We start from the raw sequence: 14,465 nt of genomic DNA on the forward strand, positions 1-14,465 counted from the left end.
GTTTCTAGATCTTACAGACCTCATGTAATTACTGACTCAAAGTAAAATGAATCAGTTTTTTCTTCAGACAAAATCATATTTTATTGGTGCATATGACACTTGGAGTGTGACTAATGTGATCCAAATTACATTCATATGTGGTTTGAAACCCATTTCTTTTCTTGCATTCAGGACATGGCATGACAAAGCAAAATATGTAACTCTTACTCTTCCTTTACGTCACAAATTATGTCAAATTTAAAGGGGTCATATTATGAGATTTTTTTAAAGATGTAAAATAAGTATTATGTGTCCCCAGAGTGCATATGTGAAGTTTTAGCTCAAAATACTCCACAGATAATTTATTATAGCATGTTAAAATTGCCACTTTGTAGGCCTTGCAAGAATGTGTCGTTTTTGGGTGTGTCCTTTAAAATAATAAGCTGATGAAATGCAAACCCTGATCACAATGATGGTGGTTTGGTGCAATTGAAACCCAATTGTGCTGTCAATAATTGTTTCTCTGTCTCTCTGCACTAAATGGCAGTGCTTTGGTTGGATAGTTCAGATTAAGGGGCGGTATTATTGTAATTGGCTTTGCTACCTACCTCACAAAACAGGGAAAATCTGAACGTCCTAATTTTTTACGTTTGCAAAAAATGGATAGTTGATAGACTCAGTTATAGCACTTCAGATTTTTAGCCTATGACCCCTTTAAAAAAATTAAAGGGACATTTCACAAGACTTTTTTAAGATGTCAAATAAAACTTTGGTGTCCCTAGAGCACGCTAAAATTGCCACTTTGTATGTGTGAGCAAAAATGTGCCATTTTGGGTGTGTCCTGTTAAATGCAAATGAGCGGATCCCTGCACTAAATAGCAGTGCTGTGGTTGGTTGGATAGTGCAGATTAAGGGGCTGTATTATCCCCTTCTGATATCACAAGGGGAGCCAAATTTCAATTACCTCTTTTTTTGCATGCTTGCAGAGAATGGTTTACCAAAACTAATACTGGGTTGTTCTGTTACACATTTCTAGCTTGATAGAAGCACTATGGACACAATTTTAGCACTTAAACATAGAAAAAGTCCTTTTCATAACATGTCCCCCTTTTTTGCCCCATATTTAAAAATAGTCAGTTACAGGCTCAAAGACGCTTACATCACATCTAAAGTGCATCTATTTTTTGCACTTACAGCAAAGAGTGATCCTTCCTTGTTCCATACATAATGTATGAGAATAGTAATGCAATGCTATCTCAAGTCTCATGTCCTTTAATGGCCCTCTGCACAACAACCACCATTTATGAATAAATAATAGTGCTGCTGCTTAGCTCAACGACTTGTAGCTTCAACAGTGGCGACCAGTGGTCCTCTGCATGCATAGTCAGATACCATCACAGGATCATTACCCTAATAGAGCAATTGTAAAGCTATTGAGCTGCAACAATGCCTTTTTATCAACATGTTATCAATTGTATAATGTTCAAATGCATGACAAGTTGGGATCAGTGCATTCTGTTTTCTTTAAAGATCACAAAGTTCTAGACAGCGCAGTGCAGAATTTGTTTTTGTCATTGCAAAGGTGTAAAATACAGGAAATGCTTGTGTGGTACAGGAATAGATGTTTATGCTTTTATTAGTTTTGTTTTCTTGAAAACAGATTAAAATGGACTGAAAGGAAAATCGTTTCCTGTCATGTGTCTGTCTGCTTGGACAATTCCTTGCATGCATAATTCAACAAATCAGTGCTTTTTCTGTCAATAGTTACTACCTGACATCTCTGCCTCATAGCAGCTCTTGAGAGAAAACTTCACTTTATATTGTGTGTGCCTGTTTATAAGGTAACAGGTATTTTAGTGTTCTCAATTTACACAAATAAATCAAACTATATTTATATGTTGTTATAAGACAAGCAACAATGTGGGATATCTTCTGATTTTAATTATTTTGACATAAAATACAGAGGAAAGTGTATTGTCTAGTTAGATACAAACTAAAAATAATAAATGTGTTAAAAAAGTTATTACAGAAACAACAAAAATTGTAAAAATTATTATAATCTATCAGTTTGAATGTTTAAAGAAATATTTTTTTCTATCTAGTTTGGGATTAAATACAAAACAAGATTTTAATTAGTTACTAGTAACAACTGAAAGGAAACATGCTTTTTCATTTCTCCATTGTTTTTGTATTACTTTCTGTAAAAGTTTGTTCCTTGAACTAGTATCAAATCCCTGTTTTTCTTTAAAATGAGCATATGTTTATTTGAAAGCATGCACTTGCGTATGTGCATTTGTAAATGTGTTTGCATGTCTTTGAACATTTATGAATGACAAAAAGTGATGGATCAGATGCAGAGATGAGGTCATGCATCTGAATGAGTGCCACTCAACACCCTAGTGTGCTGGCTCAGAGGTTTTCTTATCGATCTCAACTGCGATGGCTCCCAGGAACGACCTTGTCTGCCCTGTAGTTGTTATATTCAGCTCTGCAGTCCCAAACAGGCTGTTTTTGCTGCTGTTGCCTTGTACCTCTCTGGCACAGAGAGCATGGTGTCATAATTCCACTGGAGGAAATCTTTGCAGTTTCTGTCCTCAGTCTCTGCAGTGTTATGAAATCCTGCAGGGACAGAGAGGTCAAAAAGGAAGGGATGTGGTGTGTATAGCATGGATATAAAGCAGCCTGCTCTAAAAAGACTATAAATAAACTTTAACAACCAATGTGTTGACCAAAAAAATCAACACCAAGGACACACCAAGTCAATTTGTTTTCTGACTAATGTTGTCCATGAATTATGTAGTCTTTGAACTTGGACTCACAACCAACAATAAGCAATTGCATACTTATGACAATACTTCATAATAGAGCACAAGAAAGTACTCTGCACCGACAAACCAGAGCATGAGTTTCTTTTCATGACATTCAGCGCCCTCTGGTGAATTTGCTGGAATGTTGCACGAGACACATAATTATAATAAAATTAACTAAAACCTTAAATCTTTCTGTAACAAAGGCTCTGTTATAGTGTAAAATTGCAAAAAATAATACTTGCACAGATAAGTATACAATCATGTATATAAATATATTTTTTCTAAGGAAATATATTTAACCAGGTAATGTAAATGTATTTAAAATAAACTATAGTATGAAGTTATTGTTATACTGAGACGCACTTTAGAATTTGACAAGCCTGTTGATATAATGAGTGTTTTTGCACAAAATAAATAATAAAAATAGCTCTTTGCTTCCTTGAAAATGCCAGTAAAGATTATTTAAATACCTAGTATGCCAGGGTATAATAATAAACACAACAAAAGCAAATCTATCCATTTAACATATATACTGAACAGAAAGAAGAACCAGCTATTAAACAGGGACACATACAAAAATTAAAAGGGTAGCAGGTGTATTGTTTATAGAGCTTTAAAATATTTGAAGATTTAAAAACATATTGTTTCAAAAACAAATAAAAATAACAATGCTTTTTGATGAAACAATTTACTACCATGAATATAAAATTTAGCAAGTATTAATAATTGTTTATGGTAAACCGAACGTTTTAGGGGTGTTTGATTTCATTCGGCACTGGGCAGATCAATCGGCGTATGACATCACAGTACCGCGAGAGCAGAGCTTTCGAATCTTCTCGCGGTACCTTGATGCCATCGGCCGATCGGTCTGCGCACCATGAAAGTCGAACACGCCTTCATCAGTGCGTCATACGTTATTCTACGTTCTTACGCACAACATAACGTGTTCGATTACGTATGCGTGTAGGCTACAGCTTTCGGGGAAACTACATATCCCGGCATGCTCCTCTACACCGACCACATCCCGGGAGAGAGGGGGTCGGCATCGAACCTGTGTTTACTTCCGGATTTCCTGTATATGGCAGAGCTTGAAAACAGCCTCTCCAGTTGCCCTACAACCTTAGCGAGAGCTCCATGCCCCGATAACGCTCTGCTGGAAGCCGATCCAAGAGCCTCGCCGCTGAAGCATGGTGGTTTGGTGACCGGAGAGCCGCCATACTCCCGGGCAGCAGCTGAGAGATTACCGCAGCTTTAGACGACCATTCAAGACAGAAAGTATCCTTCTGCCACCCTTCGCCAAACGTCAAAGTCAATGCGGTCCTCGATCAGCGAGCTGGAGCTGATCCACCGGCCCCGCCGTCACCTCTCATTTGCTCGTTATTAACACACTTGCATTTGCAGAAGACAAGTGTCGGCGATTAAACACACCTCCCAGCCCAAGTACAGAGCCCGGATCCAGACTCTTAGCTTTGGTTACACGGATACATTGAGGGGGGACGGCGACTCTTGTTGGATTTACCGTTTTCATTCGTTATGGAGTGGTTAATAGGGTAAGTATGAATGCATGCATGATGTATTATCGCGATTATTCGGCACTAATCGTCGTCTTGTTGGATTTAACCGTTTCAGTCGTCATGGTAGTTCCACGAAAATTAATTATGGTTATAGTAAAAGTGTAGTAACCGTGGGGTTTTTTGCATGTTGAACCATAGATCAACTATAGTTACTGTAAGGAAATATGTTTTTTTTATTTGCAGTAAAAACTACAAGTTAATTGGGTGAGAATATCGGATGATGTGTCACAACAGTTATTCACAATTAATCAGGCTTGCTGCTGTTGAATTTAACTGTTTCAGTTGTTATGGACTAGTTAATGATGAGGTGAGAACACAGGACGATTCACTTGTCACGGTTATTCGCGGTTTCTCACCTTGTTGTTGTTAGATGTATCCCTTTTAACTGTTATGGAGTGGTTATTGGGTTGAATATACAGGACAATTATATTATTGGACTATTATCGGACCTTTATCATTAAATTGGCTTGCTGTTGTTGGATTTATCCCTTTAAATCCGTATAGAGTGGTTAATAGGGTGAGTATCTTGGATTGTGTATTATCATCATTTTTTTGGGATCAAACTCCTTGCTGTTATTGGATGTAAACGTTTTGGTTCTTATAGAATGATTAATGGGTCGAAGTTACAGTACAGTACATTTATCGAGGTTATTTGCAGTCAGTTGGCTCGCTGTTGTCAGATTTAACTATTTACTACTTCTTTGCAGAAGTTGTTTATGAATGTAAGACACAAGATGCTGTATTATGGCGATTATTTGTGATTAACCGACTCGCCGTTGTTGAATGTATCCCTTCTATTTGTTATGTAAGGGATAATATATTAGGCAGCCAGTTGTTAGGGGATGTGCACACCAAAGCTTTTACGCCAACGGCCGGCGTATGTTTTCAGTTGTTTCCAATCAAAGCGCAGCGTTTTTCAAAAAAGCCAGCAGCTGGCAGTTTTTTCCGCGCTGAAAGCCATTCCTTGGCGTTTTTTTCGCGCTCTGCGCTTAGGCTACGTTTACATGGAAACGATCTGAAAAGAAAAAGCAAAAGTGGTGTTGCTTTATTACTTTTTATTCCGCGTTTATACAAGCGTATTGAGGAGGAAATCTGCGTGCGTACGGTGACGCAAACATGTGTGATATTCGATGTAGCATGCACTTCAGGCGGCTAGGTGGCAATGTGAAGCACTGACACACAACACCACCAAGTCTGCGTGCCTGCGTACAACCATCTTCCTTGTTTTCCCAGGTCTCGTCCAAAGCCGCCTGGTTTGCCGCAGACAAATTGGCTCATCAACAATTTGGTAATTAATGCGCCTTCTCTGATCAGTAATACTAGCTGTGAATATTTCGTACAACTGCTGGAAAGACTTGTATATTTATCAGAGCTGCAATTGGCAACTTGAAGCTCATACGTATGGAAATAATCTGACATGTTTGTTGTTATTTTCCTGAACCGGCGTATGCCTGTGACGTAAACACGTACGCGACGAGAGCCACCGTGAGCAGACTTTTGAGTTTTTATCCTTAAGACAGGAACGTGACAGTAGAGCATTTTTAAGATTTCAACTCTGGATGGTGGTTTCACTTTTTTGCATTTTTAAGCCCCAAAAACGCTGTCACCATGTAAACGAAAGGCACATCTGATAAAATATTTGTACATTTTCACCCTCGAGCATTCTCGTGTAAACAGGCCCTTAAATATTCAACTTTGGATGAACAGCTCAGCTCATCAATATCAATTCTCACACCGACGTCCAATCACAGTGGAGGAGGGGCAGGACAAATACCACAACATCTAACCGGCGCATCATACAAATTCTGATAAACAAAGCAGAAGTATCACAACAACCAAACCGCTCAGCTGAAGAAAGCTGGCAGTCGGCTAAAATAAAGCAACGTAAAAAAGCTTTGGTGTGTACACCCCCTTATCGCTGATCAGGGTCCAATGCGAAGCAGAGGGGCTAGTATCACACTGAAGGGGTTATTTCACAATATCACTATGCTCCCTGTACATTATCTCGCCTATTACACGGCTATTTAAGGTAAGGAACATTACATATTGATTTGAAATTGTATTTGCTCATTTTTAATGAATACAGACCTTTCGCAACGAAAATCATTATTTTTCACGGTTTTGCGAAAAGACAAGATGTTCTAATGTCCTGAACACACTATTTGGTTAAATCATTTGTAAAAATAAAGCCATATATGTTCTTAAAATACATATTTATATAAAATTTTTGTGTAATATTAAACTGTATCTGTCAAAATGATTTGCCGCATCCGCGTTACCGTACGTTATTAATTTCAGGCGGTTGTTATCTTGGTATAACATGCATTGGAATGTCGTGACTGGCCAATCAGAACCAAGCATTTTAGAGTGCCATGTTATAAGTAGTGGTTAATGGGATGCATTATCACGATGAGGGTGATGCATTATCACAATTATTTGAAATAAACCGGCTCCATGTAATTGCGTAATAATTTTTTATGCTAAACCTTTATGACAGAGTTTGTGGAACTAACTTGGGTCAAATTTGCCCATTTGTTCCACTTATTCCCACTGTAAAACAAGTAAGCTTAGTTGTTTGAGAACTCACCGACTCAAACTCAAGTTTTGTCTGGATGCAGACATAAACGTTGCTAAACATCTTCAAACTGTATACAGTCAGTAACTGTGACACACTTTTATGTTACATAGCACTTATTTGCACTGACCGTGTGCCTAATTTTGTCATATATATAGCGATCGTGCACTGTCATCATCATCTTGTCTGCTTAAATCATCATCTCCACGAGCAGGGATGTCCACTATTGCCTGTAATGCATGAGAATGTACCATTAATGATTGTGTCAGTTTTTGACCTTTAAACCCTTCCTCCCAACCTTGTACTCCCAATCTGCAGAAAGACTTTTCTTGGGGTGTCAAAAGGCTATGGCCTGTGTTCAGTTGTGTCAATGCTGACCTTACAACAGAAATAGGCCTTGCATTTGCAGTAGATTGAAACAAGTATTTTCATGACATGTACCTCTAGTGGGGCAAGTCTGGGACAGTTATTTTATTAGGTATTGTTAATATTAATTGTATTGTAAATGATTGAAAGTACAAAGTTGAGAGCAGTTACCGACCCTTTGTGCAAGTTATCAGCGTGGTTTGTGGTTGAAACAAATTCACACCTAGTAACATTTTTTGTAGTGTTACTACCTTGAAACCCTTGGTCTTTCAAGTCATATAAAAAACTTTTTAAAGACCCCATAAAATAGCTCGGGAAGCTAATTTTACAGAGTTCATATAGATGGTCTTAAGGCTAACAGACATGGGCTCCATTTTTGGATTTTTTGAGAACATGTCCTCGGATTTGATGGTTGGCTTCTTGCGCATTTCACCGCAGTGCTCATTTGGCTTTGGTAGGTTATACTGATAGGCTGAGGTGATATTATATTTCAAAATCTACTCGAGTGCTGCTTGTTTCATGGGGCTGAGCACATTGTACTTAAAAGCCCTGTATTTTAAAACATATTTGGAATGCCACCAGACGACAGTATGACCCAGGTTTACATTCCCGTGTCAGCCCGCATCATATTTTGACGGATGACCGATAATGTCTGTTACATGTCATGTGGTATTTCTCTCACTGGGTTTTCCTCCAGACAGCTGATTAAGAAATATGACCATTTGTGACGTGAACATCTCCACCAAACATCCTTTAAGTTCAGTGTTTTTGCCAGTAAGCTGTCAAATGGACACCGCAAAACATCAATGGTCTTGTTTTATAACAAAATTAGCTCTAATTAAAAAAAATCTTTTTTCAAGTAACAGCATTTAGTGTATGGATTGGTAACTGTTAGGAAATGGTAACAGTTCCCATTTGTCTAAAACCTTCCTTTAGTTTAATTGCAAAAGCTTTCGTAGCCATAATACAGAAATAACTTTTGTAACTCAAGTTTGTTTTCCTATTATCATTAAGGCATCATAAGATCATATAGTATGGACTCTTTGAGCATTTGCCATGCCCAAATGTATCTCCCTCATTCTGCTGTTGTAAAGATATTGCAAAGTGCTTATTTCAAACCTCCCACTCCTGGCACAGAAGACTGACCGTCTATCAGTTCTTCAAAAATCGACTCTAATGTTAGGGCGTGGCTTCACCGAGCACAGGTTTGGGCAGTCCAGGACTCCTCTAGAAGAATGTGTGTAGGTTAAAAGCAAACGAAAGGTAATCCGGATGTTTCACAGCAGAGACCTGACGAAATGTAGAGCTCACACAAGGTTTAAAGTTATACCTCCAGTTCACCCTTTAAGTAGGTTTTATATTTTGCGGTTTGGGAGCGTTCAATACCCTTCACAGCACCCAGCTGAACGCTTATGGTAGCACTTGTCTCCCGCCCCTTCCAGGACTGAATAATTGGACTTATGGATCGAGTCCTGGTTCAGAAAGGAAAACAGAAGCCATATAGTTGACGATTGTGTGTTCATGTGCATCCGATCTGTTGGCTGTTCTGCTCTGATACGAACGTGTGTTAGTGTGATGGCTATTAGTTGACAGCTAGCAGGTAAAACGAAGGCGTGCGGTGCTCATGTTTTGGCCAAAGAAGGGAAAGAGAGGTCTGGAGCAGTGAGCCGGTCATGACAGACCTCAAGAGTTTGTCCTGCATGGTATGCCGGGCCTGAGGTGCTACAGTGACAACTTGGGTCTTGCCTTTGTTTTGAATATTTAGATCTGGTGATGGTCTGATATATTAGTTATTAATTATTATTTTCAAATAATGAGTTATTATTTATAATAAATATAAATGTATTTTGGCCCAGACTGATCCTAGATCGGCTCACAAAGACACTTTCTTCCATTGAGCATTCTGTTTTGGAGCATGTTTCTCTGAACTGACAAGATTAGAGTTGGATGAACGGCTTTAAGAGCAGCACATTATGTCAGGCAGGCTAAGAGTCTCTTTTTATGGTCTAACCGATAAACCAGGAAGTATTACGTCAGTACACATGTCGTAACTTAAATAATGGCCTTGTAAAGCCTTTATGGTTTTGTGTATGAATTGAAAGTGAAAGTACATTTGCAAATTGTTTTTTTTTAGCCATGTATAACCTTTTTAATATGTTTGATGTGCAAATATACTTTTCAAAGCTGTCACTGAGGCAGTACCCTTTAAAGGGGCCATTTCACAAGACTTTTTTAAAGATGTAAAATAAATTTTTAGTGTCCCCAGAGTACACATGTAAAGTTTTAGGTTAAAGATAATTTATCAAAACATGTTAAAATTGCCACTTTGTAGGTGCGTTGTTTTGGGTGTGTCCTTTAAAATGCAAATGAGCTCATGAAATGCAAACACTGATCACAGTGATGGTGGTTTGTTAAAATTGAAATTCAATTGTGCTGTCAATTGTTTTTTTTCTTTCACATTTCTCTCTGCACTAAATGGCATTGCTGTGGTTGGATAGTGCAGATTAAAGGGTGGTATCATTATAATAAGATCCCCTTCTGACATCACAAGGGGAGCTGTCCTTGCAGAGAATGGTTTACCAAAACTAATTTACTGGATTGTTCTTTTTCAATTATAGCACTTAAACATGGAAAACGTCAGATTTTCATGGTATGTCCCCTTTAGGTCCCCTAACATGTACCATTAGGTGCAGAATCAGATATGTATTTGATGGTACCAATATGTACCCTTTTCATGTGCTAATAAGCACTCTTTGGTACCATTATGTGCATCTGAAGTACTGATATGAACTCTTTAGGAGCAAAGCTGGACTTTTTGAAAGGGTACAATAGCTTGTTGCCATATACACACTTCCTCTTTATATCATAAAAATACAGAATAGCTCTTCTCATTTGCTTGCTTTTTCTCACCTTTTCTCATCACTTCCTGAAAAACCTACACCTGCCTTTAGCAAAAGTGCAAATTTTGGATGCAAACTAACTCTGATATTCTCTAACCATACCCAAAACCAAACAGCTTCTGGTTTTCTGAGCTTGTGTGGTAAAAGCAAACAACTTCAGTTAGGTGTGGCTAGAATCTCTTTTTTTTGCCACAAAGCTTTTTCTTTTAGTTGTAATAAAAGGGTTTGAGACCGAGTATGAAGTACTTCATAAGTCTGTGTCTCACTGTTGATTTCCAGAAACGCACAATGAGCTTCTTAATGGAAAAGTTCACCCGTGAATATCATTTATTCACTCTATGTTGTTTCCAATGATGTATTACTACAACTGTTATACTGTAAAATACCAAACAAAATGTTTTGCAAAATGTTCACGTTCTCCTTTTCCATTCAGTAAAAGCAGTCATGCACTACTCTAAATTATACACTTATGCATTTAGCATTCTTTCTTTATTACAAACATTAGCTTACTATATTAGCAGTATGGTCACCCTGTTTTGACTATTTAAACATTTAAATTCATATATTCTATAATTCAAGTCTTGTGCAGTGTGCATTGTGTAGCTGAATAAAAATGTGCCTCACGGTCAGAGATTTGCTGTCTCATCTCGCTCATGTGAGCTGGTGACGCCCAAGCCTGTGAGTCAGACATCCTTTTCCTTCTTCTATTTCTGCATCCCTTGCTTTCCTAGTCCGACGTCATTTGTGTGACGTCACAGTTACAGCTCGTGGCCATTGGTCGGGACATGTGTCCCCTTTGCCAGGGCACAGAGGAAGAAATCAACACACAGCTCAGTCCTCCCTGCAGGCCTGAGTGCTTTTAATAGAAGCCAGCCAGCTAAACAGAGCGAGTTTAAAAAAGAATATCGGAGATGCTGAAGAAGACAAAGACGAGAGGATAATAATGTGCTCCTTTCTCTTAAAGTCTTTTACTTCAGTATGACTTTGTCCTTTACACAGGAAGAATAAGCTAACTATAGGACAGACCGCAAGTTTCAAGTGCGAGTGACACTACAAAGTGGCCTACAAAGTTGCAACGATGCCATTGAAGCACCTTACAGTCAAAGCTTCTTAAACGAACCTTTTATTACTATTTTTATAGTATGAAGAAATTTTGCACTAAGCTTTGTGGTCACATATGTTACACTGTCAAAACAAAGGTCAATATACTCCCTAGCTGTCACTGGGGTGGTACCCTTTAAAAAATACACTTTAATATAGTTACATGCCAAATGTTTGTACATATATCTAAATTAGGAACTTTTAGTGCCCCAGTGTTGGTCTGAGACCATTTTTGGATCATTTGTCTGACTGTAGCATACTTTTAAACACTGATGAAATTTACTTTTAGATTACAAAAATAGTGTGTAAAGATTTGACCTTCTGTTCTTAAAGTCGCAATGAAATTGAAATGGAAAACGATATATATTTTTTTATATTGTGGTATTATTAACAATTGACTTATCTGTGAGCTTCATTATTTTTTTTAAAAAATTGTGTGTGCTCATAATCTTTAATCAAAAATGCAAATCTCCTCCTCTCATCAAAACGATCTCTCTTCACTTCCGGTCATAAGTATGGCAGGTGGGCGGGGTCCGGGAGAAGATCGCAGCGATTAGCAATTAGCAACACAACCCAACTTCAAATGATCCAATCAAATCTCGATGGACAAATTCAAATCCAGCCCTGCCTTATTTCTTCTCAAAAGCCGTTTTATTCGGATATACGTCATCACAGGGAAAATAAGGCAATCGCAACTTCCGTTTCATGGCGACTTTAAGAAGGTTATTTGAAAAACCTGGCAACCATTGATGTCCTGTCACTTTATAGTTTTATTATATGTTTATTTTAGAAATATTCAAGTAAACAGTTTGAATCTTGTTTTTAAAGAACTGCATCAGTCGAGTCATTTCTTTTGCTCTAAGTTTAGATGGCACTTGCTGTGTTGTATCTTTCAATCATCCTTCCTCTCGCATGTTCTGTTTCTGATGACCTACATTGCATCCTCAAACGCACACGTGCCGAAGAAGCATCACTTTCTTTTTCTGGTCTTTCCTCTTCCACTTCCTCCCTGCACGTCCTTCGGTAAGACCTCAGTGCATTTCTTGCACATTGACTTGAAAAGGATTATTGCAATGTGAATGGTTTAGTGTAGTGTTGGCTAACAAGGCTTAGGATAGTTAAACTCTAGGTTTGCATACTTGAATGCATTGAGGAAAATGTAAATGGGTTTGTTGAAGGAAGCTGACTAAAGCATGTCCTTTCCTTGTATGGACCTGCAATGTGCTTTAATTGGATTAATTTGTGTTATATCAAGCTTTCTGCACGCTTTCTCCATAGATCTATCACGAGGCCTTGGGTGCTTCATTGCATGCGCGCACACACACATTATACCGTGTGGCATGTAGGTTAAAGGCTGCGTTTGGTAATTGTGTTTAAATCTTATTTAGGTTTTGCCACTGCAGTGTTTCTGTTCACTGGAATACATAGCATTGGAATTACTTTGTATGAAAGCGGCGGCTAAATAACAAACATTTTCTCAGCATTTACCTGTGCAAATCCTTGTGCACTCCCACAGAAGATGCAAACACTTGATTTTTACATTTTCCGTCCATGCAAAACTATGCTTCTTTCTTTTTTATCTTTAGCCAAAAGCAAGAGTAGTAGTAGAAGCGACGTGTAATTCTTTCCAAATAACCATGAAGGTCACTCACAGCCAGGATTTATACTCTTGTTTGTATGCATGTTATAAACTAAAATTTCTTTCTATCTAAAGGAAGCAACACGCACAATGTCCAGCACTGTCTGAAATAAGATTATCGAGGCTGGAAGGTGGGCCAAGATGTTGACCTGTAGTAGCCTTCTGACAGTGAAAACGGATAAGAGGAAACTAAAGCCCTTCACTTCTTAGCCGTTCAGTCATCAGATGTTTCAGACGTTTTTTGGTGTTGCAATAACATTTGACAACATATTGCTTGTAGTTTTTAACCTGTTATGTCTGATGCTTTTAGAACTCGCATAACATCTCTAAATTTTGATAAAACCCTATCCATGTTAGTTGACTTTGTGACGTAGTTTTCAGTAAGTTAAATGTTCAGTTTGTTTCAGCGGTTCGAAACGAAAGCACATGTACCTTATCAACAAATATAGACTGTAGTTGTGGTTTCAGCTCTTAAAAGACCTGCGCTGCTGACACACAGGTTTCAGGTTCAGTCCAAGGAAGGGGGTTACCCAAAACAAGTGTTATTGAAAATATAGGGTAGATTTCAAGTGGATAATATACACAGTCAATAAGCTTTGAAACTTCTCCTGAATGTAAGAAATAAGATTAATTAATGTTATAAAGGGTTTTAACCATAGACTGTAAAAAAAGATGGACGACGCAACATTGCTTCCTTACATTGTAATGAATTGAAGTAAAAAATGTCCGACCATGGGTGCTGCCATGTTACGTAAAACGTCAGTTTGGAGTCAGGGCATGCGCAGAAAGAATTGTCCATGGAGCCAGATGGGGAGCTGCATTTCAAACTTTTGCCCAAATGCTGGCGCATCAAATTCAACCACGCCAATCATAACGATTGTTTTTCAAAGATTTATTATAAAAAAGTTTTCAAAATGCTATAAATTTTTTGAACCAATATATAAATGTGCATTCATCTTTGCCATGTTATATTCATTTAGTTGACTAGTAGTATACACTGATATAAACATTAATGGTATTAATCAAAACACTTTGTCATATTAAGAACACTGTCATTGGTGCGATTACACTTGGGATGCCGTCGCTGAACTTTTTTTACAGCGATCATCTGTAAAATGTTTTGGTCCTGCCCGATTTTCGTTGGCTTCGCGTAAAGTAATGGAAAGTTTTTGATAAGATCAGCTGGGGTCAATGTGCATTTTTCCATCTCCCGAGTGCCTCTTGCGTAAATTATTAGATGTTGATGGCTTACATTTTTTCCCCGCCACAGAAAACCACCACGGATTTAGCAATGCCATCAAAGTTTTATTTTGTTTTTGTTTGTTTGTTGATCACGAAGTACAAGATGATTACGTGTATTCAACGTGCCGCCATTGTTGTTTACAATACGTGGAATTGTGCGCTGTGATTTGTTGAGTGGATTTATCGCATTCTGCAGAAAGGAGGAGTGGCATTTATTGCGTTTTGGGAAAAAGGGAGAAAAGATGAAAGAAAAACACGGCGAATATTGTATTTTGCGTA

The 14,465-nt window shown here is 38.1% G+C and overlaps 1 protein-coding gene and 1 long non-coding RNA gene across 3 annotated transcripts in view; one reads left to right on the plus strand and one right to left on the minus strand.

Annotated features, from left to right (window-relative positions):
* Positions 1-1,898: 1,898 nt before the first annotated feature.
* Positions 1,899-3,969, minus strand: LOC141349705 (uncharacterized). Its single transcript, XR_012357682.1, has 2 exons — positions 3,841-3,969; positions 1,899-2,598 (listed from the first exon to the last, which is right to left on the minus strand). It is a non-coding gene; the product is annotated as an uncharacterized lncRNA (long non-coding RNA).
* The window catches only part of mob2b (MOB kinase activator 2b), a 41,079-nt gene continuing 30,469 nt past the window's right edge, over positions 3,856-14,465 (plus strand). Inside the window, exon 1 of one of the 2 annotated variants that reach the window (XM_055173592.2) lies at positions 3,856-4,339. Coding sequence is in view for 1 of the 2 variants with exons in the window: in XM_055173593.2 (XP_055029568.2) it covers positions 4,323-4,339 (17 nt within the window). In the remaining variant the exon portion in view is untranslated. The remainder of the gene's footprint in view (positions 4,340-14,465) is intronic. The other variant, XM_055173593.2, reaches the window with a different exon arrangement.

This window comes from Misgurnus anguillicaudatus, chromosome 15 (assembly GCF_027580225.2).
Source record: "Misgurnus anguillicaudatus chromosome 15, ASM2758022v2, whole genome shotgun sequence".
Taxonomy (NCBI): Eukaryota; Metazoa; Chordata; class Actinopteri; order Cypriniformes; family Cobitidae; genus Misgurnus; species Misgurnus anguillicaudatus.